General features: G+C 40.3%; 1 protein-coding gene and 1 long non-coding RNA gene across 2 annotated transcripts in view; one reads left to right on the forward strand and one right to left on the reverse strand.

Moving 5' to 3' along the window:
- Window positions 1–1990: 1990 nt before the first annotated feature.
- COCH (cochlin) lies at window positions 1991–24251 on the reverse strand. Its single transcript, XM_071426973.1, has 11 exons — window positions 23833–24251; window positions 23706–23750; window positions 18048–18204; window positions 11682–11815; window positions 10459–10524; window positions 9568–9612; window positions 9333–9480; window positions 8256–8359; window positions 6654–6880; window positions 4474–4990; window positions 1991–3769 (listed from the first exon to the last, which is right to left on the reverse strand). The coding sequence occupies exons 1-11, from the start codon at window positions 23855–23857 to the stop codon at window positions 3594–3596; spliced, it is 1644 nt and encodes a 547-aa protein (XP_071283074.1). The 5' UTR covers window positions 23858–24251; the 3' UTR covers window positions 1991–3593.
- LOC139589987 (uncharacterized) overlaps window positions 24248–24989 on the forward strand; it is a 50737-nt gene continuing 49995 nt past the window's right edge. Inside the window, exon 1 of the long non-coding RNA XR_011679176.1 lies at window positions 24248–24657. This is a non-coding gene — a long non-coding RNA (uncharacterized lncRNA). The remainder of the gene's footprint in view (window positions 24658–24989) is intronic.

Raw genomic sequence — 24989 nt, forward strand, 5'->3', positions numbered from 1 at the left:
CTGATGAGACTATACTAATGTGCCAAAAAATCCAACCCTGTTCTTTCTCTCTTCCCACTTCAAAATTGCTTTGTAAGTTGTAGAGAATTGTAATTGTTGACTTTTGATGCAAATGATTTTGGCTCGTTTCTGCATAGCTTTTCATTGGCATTGATTTTAAAAGGCATAGTACTTTGAAAGTGACTATTTTCTTTTAAGAATGTTAGGATGGTCTTTCTTTTGAGTCTTTCTTGTTCCTGGCCAATTCAATATTAATAGTTTCACAGTGATAATAAAAGTTGGTTGACTTCTGAGACCCATTTTGTATTCTGCTTAAGGATATAAAGCAGAAGGCTTTTACTACAAGTTTGCAGGTCTGGCTGCAGTTTACTGGCCTTCAGTCCTAGACTGTATACCTGCTTTTCATATGTACTGCACTTGTCAGAGCTAGAAATAGCCATGCTGTCAAGAGATGAATACACATGGTAATTCATGGTAAGGAGAGGAGCTAAATGCCTAAGATTTGTGCATGGTGCAAAATTTGAGGTGCAGAAAATTTGTAAACAGAATCAGAGACACTTGCCTGAGTTTCCTTGTAAGACTGAGAAAGACACATTGCCACTGACAAAGGAAGTCATGCTCCTTTCTGTTATAAAATAGCCTGTGAGTGGAGAGTTTACCCAGGAAAGATCTTGTGGCAAGGAATGCTTCCAGTGCTCAGGCATGTGTCCTAACCAAAGCATGGCTGTAGGTTCTAGCTCTTCCTGGAAGTTATCATGTACAAAAAGGGATTTCACTTTATTTTGGACAGCAGTTTAATAAAGCTAAGTGGGAAGGATGAGTTTTGAATGGTGTTAACTACTATTTCATGTAAAATTCCAAACACCTGCATGGGAGTTACAGTTAAGTACCTAAATTCCTAACCTTTTCTAAATGAAGGAATCCTGATTGTTTTTGTTTTGTTTGGTTTTTTTTTATGTTGATGTGATATGTCATCAGGACTAGGATTGCACATCTGAGGCCCCCTGAGTCTGAGTACTGCTCAGGAAAATACAGCATAGAAAATCACAAAGTGTTTAAGTTGGAAGGGACCTTTTAAAGATCATATAGTCCAGCCCCTTCACAATGGTTTTCATTAGTCTCACAAGAGAACAGAATTGATCTCCTGCAGGCCAAAATCTTGCCTGACAGCCCTAAATCTGCAGCAGTTTTTCCCACTGGAGTTTGGATAGCTGATGGTAGCTGCAGCTCTCTTCACATTCTTTGTACTGCTTGGTCCAGCAGCATAAAACTGAATCCTTGTGTGTGGCTTCACTTACCTTGTTTAACAAACCAGAGCTTCAGCCCTGGCCTGCCCTCTGCCATGCTGTTCCTTCTCCAAATTTGCCTTCTAGTTACAGCACAGTCCACTTCCTTTCCACCCTGCCTTTGGATCTCACCAGGTCTCATTCCTTTTCTGTATCCCACCAATGTTTTTCCCAGATCGAAACTGCTCACAAATGCTTGCTGGCACATAAACATTGTATCTTTAAAAAGTATTTTCTATACTCCCTGAGTGTAATAAGAGTGTATGAAGGGTGCAAGTAATGTGGCATCACCACTCCTGAGAAATGGAAATATGTGGAGACTTAGCTCTGCAGTTTTCAGTGTCCCAGAGATGCAAACCTGCTTTTTGTCTGATCAATGATTGGAGTTAAAGCTGCCTATTTCTTTGCAACAGCAAAAGCAAAGTAGGAGAGAAAATGTGATCCTATCAGCCAGCACACTATTTATATTCAGATGATTTAACTAGCATCACACCTAATGTGAACAAAACTAAAACTTCAATATTGACTCATTCAAATGAAAATATTTGTAAAAATAATACCCTTATTATTTGAAAATTATTTGGAATTTAAGATCATACAGTTAGGAAGTATCACATAGAACTTACTCAAGCTAAACTATATGAGGTTCATCATAAAAAGACTTCTGTGTTATGAGATATCAAAACAGATGGCAGCACTCCCAGTTTTCTTGCAATATATATTTCTATAAAAAGTTTATAAACTAAATTAATTGAATTTTTGCACAAAGTTGATATAGCATATGAATTTATACAGCAAAGGCTTAATACTCTTACCTATAAACACATAACAAAATTAAGGATAACAATTGCTAGAAAAATACAAGGAATCTTTGCCATTTATGTTTAGAGTAATACATAGTCAGTTATAAGTTATTAAAAAGTGCACAGCAAAAGCCCAATGAATACAATCCTTTCTGTGCCACTCCATAACTACTAGAAATTTTACAATCAATAGTGGGGGAGAGGAAAAAAGGGAAACCCCAGATTGATAGGGAAAGTGCTGTTTTGTTTTCTACTATGCATTTTATTTGCAAACCCCCTTTTTTTATTCAGAATATTTGGAGTATGTTATTCACACCAGGACTCTGGAATAACTTGGTGAATATCACATGATTTTAACCACATATGTGTGCATATAAATATATCAACATTACTAGGTATGTAATCAAATGAAATCCTTTTTCAAGAAAACGGTTCTTTTATCTTCAGAAAACCTCACACAACTATAAAGGTGTTTTTACTACCATTTTGAAGTTGTTATTCTCTGAACTACTAAATCCAACTTAATGTGTCTGCCTACTCTCTTCTTTTCTGACCATGTAATCTGATATAAATCCATTAGGTTTAAAGGTTTGAGGTACCTCTGGACTTGAATTTGAATGTTTTCAGTTCCCACTGTGTGGTCTTATTTAATCTCTTGGCCCAAGATTCCTGTCTCTAACTGTCTGGCCAATAACAACTTTGTCAAATCAAGACAGTACAAGGCAGCAGACAGGAAATATCCGGTTGTCAGTTTTATTTGGAATATCACTGTTGACTTCAGTGGTGCAGAAAGCAGCAGTAGTAGCTAATATATTAGGATCCAGATTCTCTACTGTGCCTTAAATGCCTTTAAAATTCTGTGCTAAAAGAACCAACCAAATAGATCCACAGAAATCTGTGGGTTGAAGTTAAATGACTTTTGATATAACATTTGCCAACCAGATCCAACAAAACCCCAACTAGTAAAAATAGACTCTTTCAGCTACAATCTGTCATATCTTTTCTTAAGCTGCCTGGCAATAATGGATGTTGCACAACAGGAGCACTGAAAGTACTTTCTGTTATCAGCAGAACTCTTTCCAAAGATACAGAATTGTAAGCTACAGAAAGCTTATTGTAAGCTACAGAAAGCTTATAGAAGGTAGTACCTTATATTTAAAGATTTTTTTAACTCCTAAGAAGGTATTTAGCAAGTGTCAGAAAAAAATGGTAGAGCTGTATTATTTCCTCTCGGTATCTGCTATTCTTAAGTGCAAGATATGCAAATCTTTGAACTTCAGGATGCTATATGCTTGTTGAAAATATTAACTGTTGGCCAAATCCTGCACTTCAGGATCAAGTACAAGCTCACAGAAATCTTTGACTGATTACAGAAAAAAAAAAGTAGCCCTTCTTCCTCTGTATTGTGATGGCATATATAAGAATAAAACATCTGTACTTTAGAGGGACCATTTCAATTTCATGATTTTTAGTTTCAAATAGTAATAGTGAACTGCAGATTTTTTTATTGTTTAGAGTCCAAAAAGTCTTTACAGATGCCTCTAATAATATCAGGAACCATCTGCTCCAATCCTGTGAACTCCCTGGTGAAGAAAGTATGAGATTCTCTTGGTTCAGAAGCCATGTCTTTCAGATCATCCAAAGGTGCCCAGGCAACACCAACAGAGAAGACTGTTATTCCTACAAAAAGGAAATAAAAAAAAGACCATTTTGCCTGCAGATACAAAAACCCAGCCATTTCTACATTAATGAATCAATATGGATTTGAAAGGCATGTTTCAACATCTGCAATCTGTCAAAGATAATTAGATTTTGCCACTAAATACCAGGAATTAGATTTGACTCAGGAAAAATCTGAAGGAAATATGAGGCGTCATAAGAGCTAATGTCTGAGTTGTTCTTGTAGTGACACATAGGATTGTAGCAGTTACAATGTCAGTCTTGAAACATAAGTAACCCTGTGTAAAATGATTTTGAAAGTAAATTTGGTTCTTTTGTGTATGCTTAGTGCCTTTATATACTCATAGTTCAAGCCTCACTTGAGGCTTGAATGAGCCCAATGAGCTTTTTGGCCACAACTGCTTATTCCCTTCCTAGATGATGGTGGAGCTACTTGGCTCTCATTATTGGCTCTACTGTTTGGGGAAATGAGACTGGGTATATGTTGATCCCTAAGCTGCCATAAGTGAGTCTAGTCATACCTGGCTCTGTATTACTGGTTGCTGGGGTTTGTTTCACCCTAATGGCAAACAGTTCCTAGGGGGAACATTACATTTTGCTGAATTCCAAGTAAGCTACTTTGCAAACTTTAAAATCTTAACATTTGCAGCACAGCAGAAATAGGATGGATCAACTTCCACTGCTTTTCAAAATGCATAACTTACCTGCTTTTTGTGCAGCTGCAGCAGGTCCTCTAACATCATCATAAGACTGACCATCGGTCAGAACGATGAGGAAATTCTTGTTAGGTCCATCCTTCACTGGCCCAAACACATTCCTGGTGGTGAAGGAGATGGCATCGCCGGTGGCGGTGCCCCCGCTCATGTAGCGGATGCCGCGGATGGCCGACAGGACCTTGTCCTTGCTGACAAAGTCGGTGAAGCCAAACTCGGTTCTCTGGTCGTAGGTGAACTGCACGGCCGCCACCTTGGAGCCGATGTCAGAGATCTCAAAAGCTTTGGCCACGTTGCTCACGAACTCAAGCACGAGGCGGAAGTTGCTCTCGCCGATGCTGCTGGAGCCGTCGATCAGGAAACCGATGTTGACGGAGTTGTAGCAGGTCTTGCTACACAACATCTGCTCGTGTGAGCACAGCTTTTGCACAAGAGGTTTGACATATTTGGTAGTACCAAACCAGGTGGGCATTTGGTAAGAGAAGAAGCCATTGTTTCTACAGACAGCCTGTTTGAAAACATAAAGGGAATGGGTGAATGCCAACTGAGCAGTTCAGTGGATAATACTCAGACACCTATGATTTTTCTTTCAAAAGCAGGTTAGAAATGAAGCCTCGTGGTGAGAACTTAGGATGGGTTTTTGTGTGATTGTCTTTAAAGAAATTGAAACAGCTGCACTTGAAGTCAATGTAAGCCAGAAAGCAGCTTATTTTATCCAGTAATAAAGCCAACCCTGCCACCCAAGATCTGAAAGTTTTCAAATAATTTAACTTTTTTCACAAGAAGTGCAACAATTGAAAATTGTAATTTTGTTTTGTGTACGTGAACAAAGTCATGATAGTAAATAGCCAAAGGACTGAAATTTCTGTATTTTTGCTTATACTCTGAAAATTAGCCTCTGTGTTTTCCCTTTGAACTTGGTGAGACCTTTGGATTTTTTATCTATAATGTGTCACAAACACAGACAGAGTTGAGCAGAAATACAGCTCCAGGTCATTCAGAGTAAAATTTCTTTTCCCCTAGCTTCCATCAGATGCATGTGAAGTACAAGGTAACTGAAAAATGGATTAAATTCAAAATCAGCTCTCCAACTAATCCAGCTAAGATCAAAATAAAGAAGGAGAGGAGAGGCCTCAGCCACTTAAGGTCTTTCTGTGTCTGTACAGGGACAGACAGTGATCGTACAAGGCAAAGAGATCTCCTAAAATAGGAGAGATCTAGAGTATATATTAGGAAGAAATTACTCAGAATAGTGGATGCCTCTTCCCCAAAAGTGTTCACGGCCAAGCCTGAGCTACCTGGTCTATTGGGTGGTGGTGTCCCTGTCCATGGCAAGGGGGTGGGAAATATTTAACCTTTAAGGCCCTTTCCAACCCACACCACTCTGTGGTGCTTCTATGGTGCTTCTGCCTTCAGTACCTCTGGGGTCAGCAGATAGATATCTAATCTCTAGAAGAAGCAGAGCTTTAGTCTGTTTATGCCATTTCTGCTGAAATTAGACATCTACAACCTCCCTGTGGACAATGACTGATTTTCTCACTGCAGAGTAAGTAAAGACCTACTGATCAGAAAGCTCATGTGAGAGTAGGTGATCGGTGTTTGAATTCCTGCTCTAACTCAAAAGGAACAAGATCCAAAACTCTGCTTACAAGATCAAAATCTTGTTCACAGGCTTGCTAGGATGTGTTTTTCCATAATTTCTGTCCTCTTAGTAGTGAAAGTAAGTAAATAATTATCCACAGATCAGTAAGAAATAAGCACCTCCCTGTCTGCCCTTTTGTGAGAGAGAATGTATCACATCAGTATGTCATTGATTTGGCACATTCAGCCATACCTGAGGTAGGGGAATTTCCTACCCTGAGAGTCTTCATGCAAACACAAATTCCAGGAGCTACAACTTGGCCAAGCTTCTGAACTGGGAGGACAATGGTACCTTTGTGTGGCCCCTTTAGCAAGGAACAATCTCCAGTGTTTCTTTAACCTTCCTTCTGCTCATCTTTTAAATCACTTATGAGCAGGGGTAATTTAATCAGCTGGTTTGAGAGAAGATTTTTATGTTATACGTCTGTATGAGTTATTATATGTACATAGATTAGTTCATTAGAATTTTACTGTAAATTCTCCAGAATTATATTCATGACTGAAAACCAAATAATGACATTCTTTCTTACTTTGTCCACAAAGCCAATGTCTTGTACCATTCCCAGCTCCTCTGTTGTGGGTTTTGCTACAGACACAATGAACACGTTGACTCCAAATTCTCTGGCCACTATGCCAGCTTCTTCTAGATCATCTGAGGGCCAGCCGTCCAGGAACACTACAATGATCTTGGGAATTCCCTTCCGTGCTCCATTTTCCAAAGAGAAGAATTTCTGAGCTGTGTACTTCAAAGCTTTGCCTTGGTTTGAACAGGAAAAGAACAAGAAGAAATAATGCATACAGTGATGGTACATTGTGGGATCAGCTTCCCATCTGAAATTGTGCAGGATTTATGTTATAACTACAGGACTAAGCCAGTGCAGCATTGAATTGGTGCCCCAGGAAATTTGATAATAATGAAGCTTGGGCAACCTCCGGATTAAAAACTAATGACCCTAAATCAACACCCCTCCTCCCACCAAAAAACCCCACAGATAAAGCTGAGGTGGAATTCCCTGAGATGTTTTTTTGCTCATGGGTCTAGTTTCCTACTAGCAAGTAGGTATATTAGTACCTGCCAAGTGGATTGGAAGGAAGAAAGTTCAGGAGCTACCTAAATTTAGCTTGTGAAATGCAATATAATTAGTTGCTTGGTTTCAATGTCTGGCTGTTTTTGTCTGTGATAATTAATTTTCTTCAGATTAGCTAGTAGGGACTGAGTTTTGGATTTGTGTGGAAAACTGTGTTGACAGCAGGGGGATGTTTTTGTTATTGGTGAGCAGCTCTTGCACAGTGCCTTTCCTGGCTCTTGTGCCACCCTGCCCTGTGAGAAGGGTGGAGGTGCAGAGCCAGGAGAGCTGACCCCAAGCTGGCCACAGGGATATTCCACACCATATATGTCATGGGCAGCATGTAAAGGTGTGGGAAGGAGCATGAATGAGAGGGGACATTTGGAGTGTTGGCATGAGCTGCTAGGTGAGCTGGAGCCCTGCTTTCCTGGGGGTGGCTGAACACTTGCTTACCCATGGGACATGGTGACTGATTTCCTTGTTTTGCTGTGCTTATGTGAGTGGCTTTTGGTTTCTCTAAAATAAATTGTCTATCAATCTACAAATTTTCTCATTTTCCTCTTCCCAATTTTCCCCCCATCCCACTAGGGGAAAGTGAGCCAGCAGCTGCATGGGGCTTGGTTGCTGCCTGGGGCTGAACCACGATGTCTTCTCACCACCACTTATTCTTTACTCCTAGTCTAACTCTTTAATTAGCCACCCAACAAGAAAGAAACACTAAACCTTTTATGAATTTGTCCCAAGATATCATTGATATCATTCTGTTACTAGTGAAAAGTCAATTACTGTTAAAATTCAGGAAGCATTTATACAAGTATAAACACTTGTATCTAATTAAATGTGTAATAAGCATGCCTAACTTCTAGAAATTAAATTAAATGTGAGATGTGACAATATTTTGGTGGAAAACCACTGAACCTGATTAAGGTAAGTGTGGCATGTAAAAAACTTCCTGACCTATGTGATTTATAGGAACTTCAACATTTACACGCACACACACACACACATATATATATATATATATGTAAAGAAGTAATTTCTGTTTTAGGGAGAATATGAACTCACCTGTATTGGAATTGCCTCCTCTGAAGCCTAATTCTTTTATGGCAAACAAAACTTCTTTTGTAGCAGTAAAGTTTTTCAGATAGAATTCAATTTTTGGATGTTCACTGTGGAAAAATAAAACAGAGTAATAAGGTTCACTTTTCATACTGGCATTAGCAAGCCAAAACACACTTGGAATAGTTTTGCTCATGATAATATATATTCTTCTCTGGATTTCAATACTAAAATGTAAGTGTGCTTCTTGCTTAGTAAGTCTTGCAATCCTTAGGAAGAGGAATTATCTGCCTGAATGGATAAATTAAGGACAGCCCGATTCTCATGCTTATCAAACAGATGATAGCATTAGGTCAAAAATACATAAAGAAAAAAATGGAACATGCCAGTCATTAAACTAAAGGAATCTGTGTAACTAAAGATGGGCAGGTTTTCTACTATTTGTATGACAAATACCTTCCCTATAAAAAATTCCTGCAAAGTGCAGTTTGAGTGTTTTGATTTGAGCAGTTCAAGGTATGCTAGCTACTGACAAAGAAATTAAAGACTTTAAGTATTCTGTCTCTGGATTTCATTTAAAATTTACAGTAGAAAGCAAAAACAAGTGACCAGTTACAATTTGAAAAATATCAGCTGTAATATTTTATCAGTTAAAGATAAAATATTTTTTAAATATTGAAATATAGATCAGGTAAGAGGAGGTTTTTGTTTTGTACATGCACATAGCCATTAGGGACTATTCTCTCTACAATTTTTAGAAACTGGCATCTCTCTTTTTCAGGGTGTTTCCTGCTGTTCTACTAAGATGAGATGCAAAGCTACAGCAGAGGAGCTGTGAATCATCCAGCTTCTCTTTAGTCCAATATCAAATATCAGAGACAGAAAATGTTCATATTTGTCATGTCCTGTCACATGCACATCTCAGTATAGCACAGAGCAAACAGTGCTATGGCTCAAGAGTCTCTTTCCCTTGCTATTCATCAGCCATTATGGAGTGGTATTGTTCTGCAAAGGGAGAAGTGACATATTAATTGTTTTCTCTTATCAATTACTCCATTATATTTTGTGTAGATCTGTTCTTACCTGGCCTGTACGACCCCAACATGAGGCCCTTCTGTTCCAATTCCCAACATTACAGCTACTTTTCCAACAAAGTTTTTCTGCAAGTTAAACCTACGTTGGCCAATGTTGTAGCTTCCATCAATGAGAAAGGCAATATCAGCTTTACAGTCTGTGAACATGCAAAATAATTATACTTTTTAACATCAAATAAATGTTAGGATTCTGCTTTGCAAAAGTTAAATCTGTGTGTTCTTACCTTTGTTTCCAGCCTTTTTATCAAGAGTCTTCTTAGGTCTTTTACCTTCAGTGAAAAAACCAGCATGGATCATTTAAGAACAAGAAGATGAATGGACTGAGGTAAACCAGAAAAAGCTCTGACTAAAGAAATTACAGTGCAATCTATCTGCAGTAGGAATTGTCAATCATTTTAATAATTAAACTTGGGCTACTACTGCTTTGCTCCTGGAGAATATTCTTTTTCAAATGAAACAGCTTAACCTTCCTTTCTACATGTGTCTGACTGATTACTGAGTTTTACAAAGCCAGGTGGATTTCTGTACCTCACCTTCCCAAGTGCTACTGTTTCTCAGTCAGCAACCCTCCTGTACAATGGATTTTTAATGGTTTGGAAGCAAACCATGGTTTAAACTGTAAACCAGGTGGTCTATTCACAAACAATATCAAAGTCCAGTACTTATACAGCGCTAGCTTTCATTAAAAGGGCTTAATGCAGCATTTTCTGTGGTGAAAAACAACTAAATTTCTGCTATGCATGTCCTGACAGCACTCAGCTGTTCAGCAGTTCTGTAAGAAGGAATGCATTGTCTTCTCTATGGCTTAAAAAGAATGAACATCACATGAGCTCATGAACTCTTACCTTCCTCTGTGTTATCTCTATTACTTTTCAAAAACCATTCAATTTTTTTTTAATTTGCATGAACATTAGTGAGATCAGAATCAATCTCCAAGATTACATACAATTCCTATATTTTTCTGGTGAAAGAGACACTGCAAAACCAGATACTGCAGCTGTTTTCTTCTTCAAAAACAAATGAGTCTCATGAACACATTCTCTTAGGCAGGGACTTGCCCACTGCAGTGCCTCCATCTGGAGGGGATGATGTCCCCTTGCTGAGGGATCACGCACCTGTGGAAGGACGGGCTGTGGACACCGATCGTCCCACTGCTTCAAGGGCTGTGCTCTTGGGACCTGCTAAAATGAGAGTACTTTTACTGGATTTTAGTGTTCTTAGATGAAGTGCTTGAAGAATTACTGTACTTGCAATAACATTTCTTTGTCGTCTGCCATTAGCTACTCTGGGAGCAGGACACGAGCCTAGACAAACCTTTGGTGTAATCCAGTCCTTACCTGTTTTACAGGTAATTAATTTCTGCATTTGAAACAACAGCAGCTGATGAGTAACTACAGCATATATATCTGATGAGAGGTTTTGAGCTGTAGTAGCCATTATTTCCAGCAGATAAAGAGAGGAGTTGATCTGGAGAACTGGATTTCATCTTCACCCTCACCAAAAGCACCTCTAATTTTAAGTTCTTAGCTAGCAACTTGCAATGAGCACAAGGAATACAAGTATCTTAGAGATAGTAGGCTGAATTTTAGCTGTGTAAACATAAGAACACATTATAGAGATCTGCTTCACAAATTTTCTATACTAGCAAACACCCACTTCAATATTTTTGAAACACAACAACACACACAACCAATATGTTTCTGCATATAATTTTATGAGGGTGGTTTAGCCTCACCTGAGTGGCAAGGCATGACAACTGGTTTGCAATTAGGCAATTAATAATTAACAACGACTCAACAATGGGGACAGAAACTTCTGGACTAAACCACTACTTTGCACTGTAGCTTAATGACCGCATCACATGTTAAGTTGATGTTATTACTATTTTTGGAGGGTCAGTTTTCTCTTTGCATGGAACGCTGCACAAGGTATTTGAAGGGCCTGACAAAGTGCAGTTCCCTGCACAAATGCAGGCAGAGGGAGAGAAGGGATAAAACTGAATGGCTGGAAGTGGCAGGAGGACTGGACTGCAGTGGCAGGATAGCACTGACTTTGATCAGCTTAAACTGTCATGGAACTGTCCACTGCCTGCTATCATGTCATTATATTCCAAATAACTGACCCATCTTTATGTATCAGCTTCTGTTACAGACCAGCTACTCTAGCTGGAATAGTTTTTCTTTAGGTAATTGAGGAAAAAGTTAAAATAATGAATTAGAAGTGAAACCTTCTGTTGCTAAACAATCACTCTCTTAATGCATACAGAAGCACTGAGGAAGTGTCCCATGGTTCTGCCAGAGCTTCCAATATAGTTTGCAAAACAGTGTGATCCACCTACCAGCCACTGAGAAAGATGAAGCCCATCTAGAGAGCACCTGAGACTGGATGCCATTAGCATTTACAGCAGGGTAGTTTTCCTGTCCTGGGAGAGTCTGTACCCTCACAGCTCCTCCTGTGTTGGTAATCACCCCACTAAGGTTGAAAAAGAGTTGGTATAAATCAGACATTTTAGTCACAAGAAAATGCAATACAGGTAATACCATCATTAGAATTTTTGTCACCAGCCTTCTCAAAAAGATGCAATACAGGCAGGCAGTTGTGTTCAGGCTAGAACAATCTGAAAAGTCTTCAGAAGAAACTATTCTATAGAGCATCACACAGATTTATTTTAAAAAGTCAGGAAAGCCTAAAATTCTGGCATTTAGACTAATGCAGAACAGCAATGCTTCAGGCCATATCAATTCCTAAGTGACAGTAAGAAGATCAGAATTGTCAGATCTCTTATTATTTTTAGAGGTCAAAAGTCAAAGTTGTACTTCTCTAAGAGGGAGCAAAACTTGATGCCTTGTCGTATGTGGGCAGGTACAGCTCAGTGGGAGACAAGCAATCATTTCATGACTATATAAACACAGCAGTGTGTGCCTTGGTGTTTGCTTTTTGATTCTGTTTGGCTTTCTGCTTGAAAAGACAACCTGATTTAACACATTGTGAAAGTAGAATAATCAAGACCAGAGTTTAGAAAGCTTTACATATAATTCTGATAATATGAGATCTGGATATCTATGGTAAAGGCAACTTCCACATGAAATTCTATTTGGAGCAGTGTTAAAAGACATTCATTCTTCATGTATGTGACTTACTTTCTAAATTGAACTATGATTATACACGTTTAATTCTAGTAGCTTGGAATAGTTTCAAAATATACAGATATATTCTCATCCAGGAATACTTTATAGAGTATATAGACAAAGGAGCTTTAGTAAAGTTACCCTAAATTAATTTAAAATCAGATTATAAAGTTAGCAAATACAAACAGCACTTTATAGTTCTTAAAAAAAACCAGTGAGATAAAAATCAGGTAAGAGCCATTAACTGGTTAGTTTTAAATGACAGGAAAATTCAGTAAGTCAAAATTATCTTTGAGAAAAATGACACAAAAATGTGCTTAGAATATTTCAATCTACTTAGAATACAAATTTCTTCTCCAGTACCTGGTTCTCTTAGGCATTCAAGGCTTCACAAGTGTCTCAGTCTTAATGGATAAGGAAATGTGTCAAATGGAATGTGTTTAATTAGAACAGTTACTATTTTAAGCTTGTACTTGCAAATTTAGCGATGATATTTTGGGCTTACATCAGCAAACCTGATCCATGCCCAGGTTAGCTCCTAAGAAGAGCTCAGGATCTCTCTTTCTTGGTTGTGGACTCACAACTTTGAGTGTTGAACTGAACTCAAGAAAAACATTCAGATTGAGAGCTCAACCTAAGAAGCATTTCTGGAAACAATGATTTAAACTTATTATAGCCACACTGTGATCAGTGTTGTCTACATAATTCCATTTTGTCCATTGGTCTTTTCATTTTAATTGCAATAATAATTATTAATTAAATTTCATTGAAAATTCTAGAGGAAAATAATAATCTACCTAGTTTCCACTAGGAGAATTTGGAAGCTTTACAGTGAAGATGGAGTAGATTTATTTGCTCCTTATCTACTTGCTGAAAATGAGTCTGTATTTGAGCACAAGTCAAAGTTCCCTGCTGCCTTCTGAAGATAAACACTTTGCACACTACAGCTCTGCTACTTTTAATGCAGGTGGGGGCTGATGTTAGATGTGAACGTAACATGACCTGTAGCCTTATGAAACTTATTCCTTCTTTCTTGCCATTTTGTTCTGTAGGTGAGTTAACAGTTTAAGGCCATCTTTTACAATATGATCAGTTTTACCTGGGGTGTTTCTTCAGGTAGGTCTACTCAGAGTGCATGTTTATATCTGCTGATGTGGAGCAAACCATATATTGCCAGTTCACCTTTGTGTTCTGAAGCAGACTGGCAAATTCCTTTCTGCAATGATTTGTGATTGACTTTTAAAACAAGGTTTGCCCTCTATGGTTTTTAAAGAGTGAAGAAGTGCCTGTGCATTCCTCAGAATGACTTATGTCACTGCAATCTGCTTTGCTTTTCACTGCTGTGCTTTGCTCCTGTGTGACTGACTTGCATGCCATGGCTGCTTTGGTTAAACTGGAGCTCAGCAGATTTTCCAGGACCAGCTTTCACTTCCCTGTTTATTATGTTATATGCTACTGCCAATGCTGCTTAACATGGGCTTTATGTAAAAGCTGACAGTCCATTCTCTTGACTAGCTTGTTAATAACAATCTGTAATTTATACCTAAATGGTATTTTTCACTCAAAAATGGATACAAACAGAAAAGCAGATACACACAAGGCAGAATCCTGTACCTCACTGCACAACAGCTTGTGAAAGAAAGTGTACCAGCCAAGGGTAGCAGAAAGATCTTATAAAATACAGAACTAAAACATACTTAAAAATCTGAACTTAATCAAGATAAATCACTACACTAAATTCAAGGTTTTTAAGATCCCCATGCACTTCCCCAGTGTGCAAGAAGTGTTTCTTTGCACTATTGGAGAAAGAGATGCAGGGTGTTGCTGAATTTTGAATGAATTTTTCAAGGAGTCTACACATCAAAACAGATGCCTAGACCACAAAGAGAATCTTCTGGCCATGGGAGGTGATCCTTATAGATGTTACTACAGTCAGTTTATCCTCAGGGACTTTAGGCAGGACAGCTGAATTGCCTGAATTCCCATCTTTCCTTCCTACTATCACCACCTGCAAACTCCTTCCAAATAATCAGCCTTTCTCCACCACCCCAAGAATTATCCTCCTCATCTCCAAGCTGGTGTCCTGCTGCTGCCTGATTGCCATCAATCACTGATATGGAGCCGCTCAGGATTTCATGCCAGCATCCTCTGGACCCCCAAGCAGTGTTCTTTCTTTCTTTCTTTCTCTGCACCCCTATTTCTTTTGGCAGGAAAGAAGTTCAGCAGCAGAAACAGGCATGATAACATTTCCCAGGGATCTACAGCTGCTCAGGAATCCCTTTGGCCAGACAACCTTTTTGTAATATTCTTCTAGCAAACACTGGGGCAGCTCAGGTGCCATTTGTGTTTATGGCACTTTGTGGCCAGCTGAGTGATACCATGATATGCTTTTGTTAGACTTGAGTTCTGGGACCCCAGTGCTTAGTGAGAACTGGTTTCACCCTTTGACAAGTTAGGAAGGTTATGAAAAAATTTACATGCCTATTTAACATCTAAATACTAGCACATTGGACTAAGTCTCCATTTAGTGGAATTGGCACTGGAACAGAACTGCACAAGCTGAGAACCTAGTCCTTCATTTGACCTTCTGATTATTAATCCAATTAATCACTCAGTGGTAGATTTAACTCAGTTCTTCATGCCTACATAGTGTCAGCCTGGTAGGAGGTTCTCCATTCTTCCCTCAACAAATAAATCTTTAATCCTTCTGCCCAGAAGAAGAGTAATATTAAATACATATTTTGTTTCCTGAGAGTAATTACACATAAAATGAGAGAAAAAGCCAAATATAACAAGCTAAAACAGGCAGAAAGATTATTCATCTGTAGTACACAGAATTATTTGTAGCTGAATTCTCCTAAATTATTTTCATGTATTACATAGTATTTTCTTGCATTAATAACTGCCTCGAAGTAATGGAAGTACTCATAGGACTAAGCACTATTTGACTTATACAAAATTAAGGACTCCAGCCTCAATGTAGACCCAGCATGCAAACTGAAGTGTATGTGGAAGAGAGCCCTGTTTAAGAAACTGAAGGAGCCCCACTCCCATGACTGATGGTTCCTGAAATGCTGGGTGGTTGGGTTGTCTGACACGTGGCAGGTGACACAGGGCCAGGACCCCGCAGTGCTAAAGGTACAGAGCTGTCTGCACTCACCAGGCAGTGAAAGGGAGGGTACACCTGGTTTGAAACGAGCAGTTACTTCAGGTATTTGGAAGAAATTTACCAAATTTTCAAAGCACAAATCTGTTTACGTCACAATAATGGCAAACTCCAAGCACCTATTGGGAATGTCTTCAGAAGTTTCTTTCATGCCAATATGGATTTTAGACATTGCAACACAGAGCAAGAAGGAACAAGTATTTTCTATGTTTTGTTGGATTTTGCAGCCTGCACTGAATTTAGCTGAGAACTAAACAGCTGTTGTCTCTTCTCCATGCATCAATCCTTTTTTGCTAGGACTAGTTACAGCTGTTAACAGTTGCAGTAAAGCCACCAAAACATTCTCATGTAGCAAATTCTGTTCTGAGAATGAAATGCCAGCAGAACTAATAGTCTTCAACTTAAAGACAGTCTTCAGAAACAGCAGTTCTCCTAAACAGATAATTTTTCACCTTTAGTCTGCTTTTTCAAAACCCCTTACTACAGTCTACCACACTCAAAGACTTGAACAAGATTAATTTAAATCCAATCTGGAAGACAGATTACAAAGGTGAGTATATTTTAATCTCTTTATCACTATTAGAGCCCTCAGTATTCTCACAATGTCTGTGGAGAGAGACTGTTAGATGCAGGATGTACAAAAAGGGTTGCATATTTCACAGGAAGTACAATTTATATTGACTCTTACTATGGAAACACATGGATTTTTCTACAGCCTCATGTTTCTGGGCTGGAGAACAGTAGTACACATGGTTTATAAGGTACAAACATCAGTGAAGAGCTAAGTGATACATCATAAAATAAAGCTTGTGCTTTAATATCTAGGGGAAGACTATGCAAACAATGAAAGAAATATGCCTCTGCCATTTCTTGTACCTCCTCCTTCTGTGGAAGCATTTCCCAGCTGTGACAGAACTGAGCCCCAGCAGCTTTTGTGGTGGGACTTTGCCAGCAGTCAGTCACTGACAGCCTGGCATGGGGGGTTCAAGAATGCTGCCTGGTTGAACTGGGCAGGAACTTCTGTGTCTTTTCAAAACATTCAAGTCTTTAATCTCTTTAGGAAAAGGTCTTGACAGCAAGAGCTTTTTTCTCTTTAAAGACATCTTTGGCAAGAAATGGAATGTTAAAATAAATGGCTACATCACTAAATACAAACATTGCCTCAGGAAAAAAAAAAGACAATGGAAAGAAATCTCAGTTTTCCTCAGTTCAAAAACGACAAACAGTAAAAAAAGCAAACCCAAAGTCACTACCTGCTTTTGATCTAGACATTCTTCACAAACTTTTTTTATATTCCTCAGCTAGGAAGAGTGAAGAATCATAGAGTAATATTTTTAAACACCTATGAAGACTCTTAAAACACTCTAAATGGAGACCTTAATTCTTTTTATAGAAGCATCAGAAGGAAGCCTGTCTAACAATAAAATACACATGGAAATATGTAAATATGAGACAAACTCTTCAGCTTTAAAAACAAATAGAAACAGATCCCCATGATACCTCCCAAGCTCCTTCTAATTCCTCCTATAGTACCTTAGCCCCTAGATTCTTTTACAGCACTAGAGAAGTTCCAGAGTTTCTACTCAAAACCCCTCCTTAAGTCAATTTTTTTTTTAAACAGTTCATTTTAGTTTACTTAGGACTTTAAACGCTCTACAAGAAGCCCAAATTTTGGAAATCTTTTTAAAAGTTATAAAATTTTAATTGACACTTTAAATAAGATTCTAGATAGTAATGACAGCTTCTTAAATATTACTTAAAATGCTTAGCATGGGTTTTTTAATGGCATTTAAATTGTCTAGCAAGGAATGTTAACTCAAGAAGGTTTTATTTTCCTCATTTATCTTCTAGCAATTTATATTTCTGTAAAATTTTAAGTTTATAATTGTGGGTATTTTAACATAAAAATACTCTGATAGCTGCAGCATCACACCAATATGTTCTCATAGAGCTTTCTTCTGTTGCTTGATGCTAAAAAAAATTACAACCATTTTTCCTCTATTTCTTTTAAATAGTTTGTTTGACACAAGATTTTAAGAAAGTCAGAAAGTGAATCTGCTTTTATTCTTCAACTGGTTACTATTTGTACTGTATCCTTCCATATCTACTTGTAACAGATGTGATTTTACAGGGAAAGACCACCTGTGGACAATGCTGGGCCATGTCAGAGAAAGTTGACAAAGCAGTTTGGAGGAACACTCAAACACAACTCAGATAACTTGCAAGCTGCACAGACATTCTTTTTATTTTTCCTTGTTTTCTCTTCTCCCAGTGACATTCCTATTGAGTTAACAGGACCCAAAGTCCAGAGAGATTTTTGCTATGGTGGCACCAAAAGGCTAAGTTTTGTAAGTGTGACAGAGACTTTATAAACTCACTTAGCACATGGATTAGCAATGATCTGACTTACCTGTGTATGGCAGCTCCACAGACACTCGAAAGAGAGGCATAAACTCCATCCCCAAAGACATAAAATTGCCACAGAGGACAGTTTGCTGGGCAAAGGACATCTTCTGTCCCCTTTCTAAGGTCAAGTCCTCTTGTAAAGCACGTGATAGCAGTAGAAGCTAAAGAGAAAAGAAGAACTTTTGACCTGAAAATCTTAAGGGTTTGTTGTTGGGATTTTTTTTTCAATGTCTCTACAGTTTCCAAGTTTAAAGCAATATCTGAATTTGAAATTAGATACAATGCCTATAAAGATGTCTTTGGAGCTTACAAATACACAGTTATGACAAGTAAGCACACACTTCAAAATTACTTATGGGAAAAAAGTGGCAGGAAAAAAACTCTCCTGCACAAACAACATTAAAATAATATCAAGGAACATTACACAAGGAAAAGCAATCCATTTCTGTAAATTTACTGCAGAGACAGAAGGGCAAGGGGAAAAGCTTTGAGGGCTGATAGACCACAGATGCAGGTGGCAGTTTCCAAGGAAGAAACTAAATCACTCCGACATCCCCACAGAAAACTCCAGCCATAAGATATCTATGAATCACTTGGGAAATTCTGAATCCTCTCTCCAGTGGCATTCATGAAGCAAGTTGACAGTAGCATTTCCCTTAGCCTCTTGCAATAAATCCTACTGAGGCCAGTGTTAAAGAAAAAAAAGAAGAACACACATCTCGTTGCTCCAGTAATAGAGTAACATCTAGAACATTGGTATCAGTTCATTACAGTGAAGTTTACATCATTATCATCGTGCAGAGGACTGTCAGATTCATACAGTGATACAAAAGTTATTTATTCAGCTGAGGCACATGCATTTTTTATGTAGAACTCTGCCTTTTTTCAGAAGTTGCTCTCCAGGTTACCATCATTAAGCTTTCACTGTGCTTGCCTGTGTGCAGTGGAGGTATGCAGACACAGATTAACATCAGTACACAATTTCACTTGGCAAACTGGTGCTTTTTCTTTTGAAAACATTGAGGCCTTTATCTTGCATGGTGACTACCATCCTCCCACTACACAAGATAGCATAGTCCCCTGCTCTGTTGCACAGCAAATTAGAGATTTGGCTTAGATCATTATCAATTCAGCAGCACGAGTCCAGCCCATGCCTGGCTGTTTATTCTGAAGCTCCTAAGGCACCTAGAAGATGCAAGAACCTTTTATAAATGCACCTGGAATACTACCTTTGCACAGATGAAAGCTGGCAGAGGCTGGCCAAGGTGCCAGTGCGTGCATCACAGCATCATATGCCAAGGACTGGATGTTTCAGGGATCAGTGATCTGTCTCTCACCTACTTTTCTGCCCACTATTTTCATTCTTGCCCTGGGGTGTTTCCTGACCCTAACATATGCTGCTTATAAATGAAAGCACTTGGAGCATATGCTGTTCTTCATCAGGGGATGGAAAAGGTGATCCCTCCAGCTAATCTCACTGACTTTAGAGCTGAAAAGCAGAACAGTTGCAGCCAGAAATGCAGAGTGAAACACGTCTGTTCATTCTGTGTAATTTGAACACACACATTCATCAACTATGCATTAGTTTTACTCTTAATTATATACAATAGTCATTAATGCTATGCTGAAACAATGTTAAACTACCTAATCACATCTTCCTGAAAAATCATTACTGCTATTTGTTAGCACAAACATGGGACTTGTACATGCTGAATCTGCCAATATAGTTCAGATTAAGAAGAAAAGAAAGCAGTAAGCACTTTCTTATTTTTCCCTTCTCAAGATAATAAAAGCTGTCTACCTAGCAAGAACTAAAGTGATTCAATTTGATTCTCAAGTATTCTAAGAAATAAAAAAGTTTCTTTTAGGACTTAGTCTTACCTACTCACATCCTAGACATGCTTAATCTTATTTAATTGCCTTAAAAACAAAAGATGGAAAAATCAAGCAGAATTGGTGCTTATACCTAGAAGCCCCATGATTCAAGGTCAAAAATGCTATATTATTGGTATATATTAGTAAAAAACCCTGATTTCCTTTCCTCTTTGAGTCCCCTAATCCTTTCATGGAAGTTCTACAAGTGTGTTTGCTAATTAATGGGCACTGAACAAGTAGTATCCACCAAATGACACCTAGCAAGACCATCAAAATCAAACAGCAGCTGCAAGGCTGGAAATCCTTGGAGGAGTAATTGCAATAAGCACCACTGGTAATCTCTGCTTGTGCCTCTCACCCTGCAACATTTTTCCAGCCTCTAAAAGTGCAAGACACCACAGGAAGTTTTAACTCCTGTCGTTTCTAATGTAATGTACTTGACTGAATTCCCTGGCTGGCTGTGCATGCAAAGACAGTAATTAGATGTGTCTAGCTAACAAACCCTGCCTTGCTTGGAGATCTGGATTTCCCTCATCACCAGGTACTTACTAATTACTGTCATGAGGCAGGCTTTTGCACAGCACAGAAGATGGGGGAAAAAATAATTTTTCTGTGTTTTCCCTGGCAATCAAAACACAGAAATCCATTGTAGGCCAGCCACAGGATTTTTCTGTACTGGCAGCCTAAAGACTATCATGATCCTTCTCTCAGGCTTCCAAGGGAAGGGTGCACATTGCTGCTGTGTGAACTGAAGAGCTGACATGCTGGAGCTAGGGGATTTAGCAGTTCATACCTCAGCTGGATCAGCACTGAGGTAAAAACACACACTTTGAGGAAAATAATGCTCTTAATTAAAAGCAAAAATGCCACTTTAGTATTTTCTGTAGGTAGATTCAGTTTTCTCTAAGCCATACCTCTAAAACAGAGACTAACATTAGAAGTGTTTGGTGAAATATCAAAATGAAAGCAAATCTTTTTGTTGACTACCAAAATTAAGACTTACATTATCAGCTCTGCAGTGGCTTTTGTTCTTCCCTGTTTGTTAATGCATCATCAGCTATCCAACCCACAAAACTTCAATGATTTCATTGCAAACATGAAAATGTATTATTGAGGTCAGAATACTAGAATATATAAAATTATTATTTGACAGCTTACATACTCATCATTCTAACAAATTTCATATATGATATTACTATTGAATTTGAAGAAGTGCTTGGTTTTGTTAGTCCATCCAAGATATTTTAACATGGCAAAAACTGCCAAAGAGCTGTATCTATATATAAGGTAACTGAGATAAAACCTGTATGTTTTAATCACTGTAATTGAAGAATGCAAGAGCAGTAGCAGTGGAGGCATTTCTTTCAATACTTATGTGGTGCAATACTCTAAATCCAAGTATTTTTACAAGAAATAAATATAAGTTCACAATTTACAGGAAAGGATTCAGTTCTAGACTCCAGCCATTCTGGACTCTGGTGAAGATGTGAGACCTGTACTCTGTTACATTCAGTTAGGCTTTTAGAACCACAATAAAACAATTATCACCCCATCCTGTCAAGACACACACCCTTCAAGCTTCACAGAAACACACTACATCAGAGTACCCTACAAAAGCAAGGTACAAAGAAAATAAACTGTAATTCTTCCTGATTTAGGCCATATTTAATGGTAGGGATGAATGTCTTCCATCATTGTTGATTGTTGACCTAAAAAAAGAAAAAAAAAAAGCAAAGACTCACTTATCTCTTAAAACAACCATGATTTCAATCATTCCATCAGTTTCTATCTTTTTGGTGCCTCCTGCCATGTACTCTGATTTTGCCATGAATAACTACCTCTTATGTCAATCTATAAAAGTTGTGACAGTTTTTAGCATGAGCCACTGCTTTAAGTTATTCTAGAGGATTAAAACCCACAGGCAAAACCTGATTTTTTCTAATCTTGAAGCTTTCATGCGTTGCTTTGTGAAAACAGTTTGTTTATGCAAAGAAAAAAAGAATCTTATGTACATTATTACAAAATTAAAAATAGGGGTTCCTACATGAAAAATAGCCTTATGAGTTGTAATATAGAGAAGTACATCCCTATTATGCTTCCTATTCTTTTAGTATTTAGTATTTTTTTTTTCAAAATAGAAAGATTTTAGGTCCTTTTTTACTTTGAGGCTTCAAACAAGCCTGTTTTTTCTATCTTATGCAAGGAGTATCAACAGTTGGAAAAAAAAAGACATACTAGCAAACCTATATTTCATATTTTGGAAAACATGTTCACAGATTACTAATTGATGTAAATCTCCAGTACATATCCTGATCTGGACAGGGGCAATGGGATTTAGAGTAACCTGGTCAGAGCTATATAATTCATTTCAATCTGAGACCTGCCCTTTTCTCACCAATGTAAGGCCACTTGCCACCACATGGCAGCATTCACCCACCCACACAGCCTCGTGTGTGGCAACCAGAACTGCTGCACTTGGCAGCATCTGTATCCATTCCAGTGGGAGCACAAAGAAAGTTTTGAGATGCTCCAAGATCTTCACAAACACTATGAGCCTAAATACAGTAGAGTCTTGAGGAAATTAATGCTCTTTCATTGCTTTGTGCAACAGAATTTAGGCACTTTTATAAATGCAAGTTTCTAGTTCAATAACCAAATGCTGCTGAATTTAGGCTCAGAATAATGGTAAGAGGCAATATCTTACAAAAACAGTTCACATTAATGATATTTTAGCTGGTTCCAGATACCTTCAGGTTACAGGGGCTTCTCCAGCCCTGAAGGAAGCATCCCAGAAAGTATTAATTTTTTTCCTGCCAGACTGTCACCACTTCATGTGTAATGCACCTGCAAAGTAAAAAAAGGGAAAGGAACTGGGCGGTTAGAGTGGGTTTTCCATTGCTCTGCAATTTTTCCCTTTTATTAGCCATAGCAATTCTGTAACAGATAGCTTTTATCAGTTTAGCACAAAAGAATTTTCTAAATCTTTGATTCGACACAAAATGAGCAGCAAATCCTGATTCCTAATAACTGTGAAATTGTTAACAGCTATTCAGAAAAGCTTGGGGTCACTCACCTTCTGCAGGCCAGGCCTGCATCTGGAAACATGTTCTTCTGGAGGCTCCTGTCCTCCTTCGGTGCATGGTTCCACTGAAAGGGGCAGACAAACTGCTTGCGTCCTTCTGTCACATATTTCTCCAACTGCTTCCCGTGGCTCCTGGTTCCCATGGAATTATTCTGGTTCTGGGAGAGCCTGCTCTCCAGCAGCAAGGATGCAGTCCAACACAGGATGGTGCAACAGGCAGTCCCTGCCATAGCCTGCTAGGCATCCTAAGCATGTTTTTTCGCTTTCCAGGTCGAAATAATGGCAGGGCAACTTTAAAATGTTTTTAATCAATTCCATGGTCTAAAATATGCCAGAGATCCTCAAATTGCCAAGCACTGTACGAACGCCTTTATAACACACACAAACACTCTCCCCCTCACTCTTGCTACCGGCACTTCCCTCGATGGGGACACTTGGCACCAGGGCGCTGCTTCAGCCCGTGCCAGGGAGGAGTTTTCACCCCCGTCTGGAAGCGTTCCCAGACACGCTCCGTGTCCCTCTGCAGGTTCCCACCGGCGGGCTCCGCGCACCCTTCCCAGCGGCGGCGGCCCCGCGTCCGCGCCCGGCCCGGGCTGGGCTCCCCGCGCATCCCGGCCAGAGCGCCGGGGCAGGGCAGGGCCGGGCACAGACGCTCCGAAGGGGAAACCCTCGCGGGATGCGGAGGGGGAACAGCGGCCAACTCACCCGAGCCGTCGCTGCCGCGCACCGGGCCGGAGAGCAGGAAGGCGCCTGCGAACAGACAGGGAGTGGGTCGGGGGCTGCTCCGCGCCCGCCCCGCCGGCCCCGCCGCTGCCCGCTGCCCGCTACCCACCGAGGAGCAGGGCCGAGAGCCACATGGCGGCACCGGGGCGCGCCCGCACCGGGGGCAGCGCAGAGCTGAGCCGAGGAGAGCGGCGGAGAGCGGGTGCCGTCCGTGCCGTGCCGTGCCCCGCACCTCCGCCGAGCCGAACAGCGCACGGCAGCCACCGCTCCCGCTTTAAACCTCCGGCGGGCGCATGAGCGCGGGGCGGGCGGAGGGAAGGAGGGCGCGGGCGCGGGGCTGGGCAGCTCCTCCGCCGCCGGGCCCGGCAGGTGCTGCCGGCCCTCCCCCGCCGCGCCCCCCGCCGGCTCCTTCCGCTGGGAGCGGCGGCCCGAAGCAGCCGGCCGCGGCAATGCGCCTCCCTGCTCGCTAACTCGCCCGCTGCGGACGGGCAGTGGCGGTGTGAGGACGTTCCCGTGCCCGGGGAAGCGCCTTCGCGGTTCGCCTTTCCGCCCCTGCCCGCGCACCCCTGGATATCCCCTCCACCCACGGTGCTCCAGCACCTGATGGCAGGTGTCTGTACTCCAGATGCCTTGGGAAATGCGAGCGAGGTGTTAGCGACTTCGCCGCAGCCTCTGCCTCTGGCTCGAAGCTGAGGGCAGGGACAGAGCTGCCGTGAGCACTGCGAGGTGCGGCGAGGGGCGCCAGGCTCGTCCCGCCCGCCCCGGGCCCGCGGCCGCAGCCGCCGCCGTGCGAGAGCCGCACCTGGTCCCGCTGGGCGCTGCACGGCGAGGAGCGGGGCATTGAAGCCTCAACTGAATCATTCGAAGAGATGGAAATACCCGGACCGGCGCTTCGGGCGTCGTTTGGTCTAAAGTATTAGCGCAAATACTGCAGGTGCCTGCCTTTCATTTAAGTAAGACTTTGCTTAAATTAAATTTAAGGGGGGGGGGGGGGGGGGGGAAAGCAGCAAAATCAAAACAATCACCCCGCTAAAAACCAACCAACCAACGGAAAACCAAACCGATCAAACCAAGCCCCCCGGTTTACAGCCCGATCCGTTTCCACAGCCGAATGAACACACGCACGTGTGCTGTGAAGCCCCGGCTGGCGCTGATGTGCTGGGACAGGTCACTTGGGAATCGTGGGCAGAGGGCAGAAGTGCGTGAATTTTAACGAATGCCTTAAAATCACATTTTGTGGCGGCCGTCAGCATACACTGCTTGATT

This window comes from Agelaius tricolor, unplaced genomic scaffold, assembly GCF_023055355.1.
Source record: "Agelaius tricolor isolate 1412-34295 unplaced genomic scaffold, bAgeTri1.0.p SCAF_5, whole genome shotgun sequence".
In the NCBI taxonomy this organism is placed as follows: Eukaryota; Metazoa; Chordata; class Aves; order Passeriformes; family Icteridae; genus Agelaius; species Agelaius tricolor.

What these genes read in the sequence shown, in the direction of transcription:
- COCH (XM_071426973.1), bottom strand. Translation starts at nt 23,857, where the DNA reads ATGTGGCTCTCGGCCCTGCTCCTCG. An exon ending in TTCATCTTTCTCAGTGGCTG is followed by an intron (nt 10,525 to 11,681) that starts GTAGGTGGATCA and finishes CTCTCATTTTAG; the next exon opens with CAGGTCCCAAGAGCACAGCC. An exon ending in CACAGCCCGTCCTTCCACAG is followed by an intron (nt 9,613 to 10,458) that starts GTGCGTGATCCC and finishes TTTTCACTGAAG; the next exon opens with GTAAAAGACCTAAGAAGACT.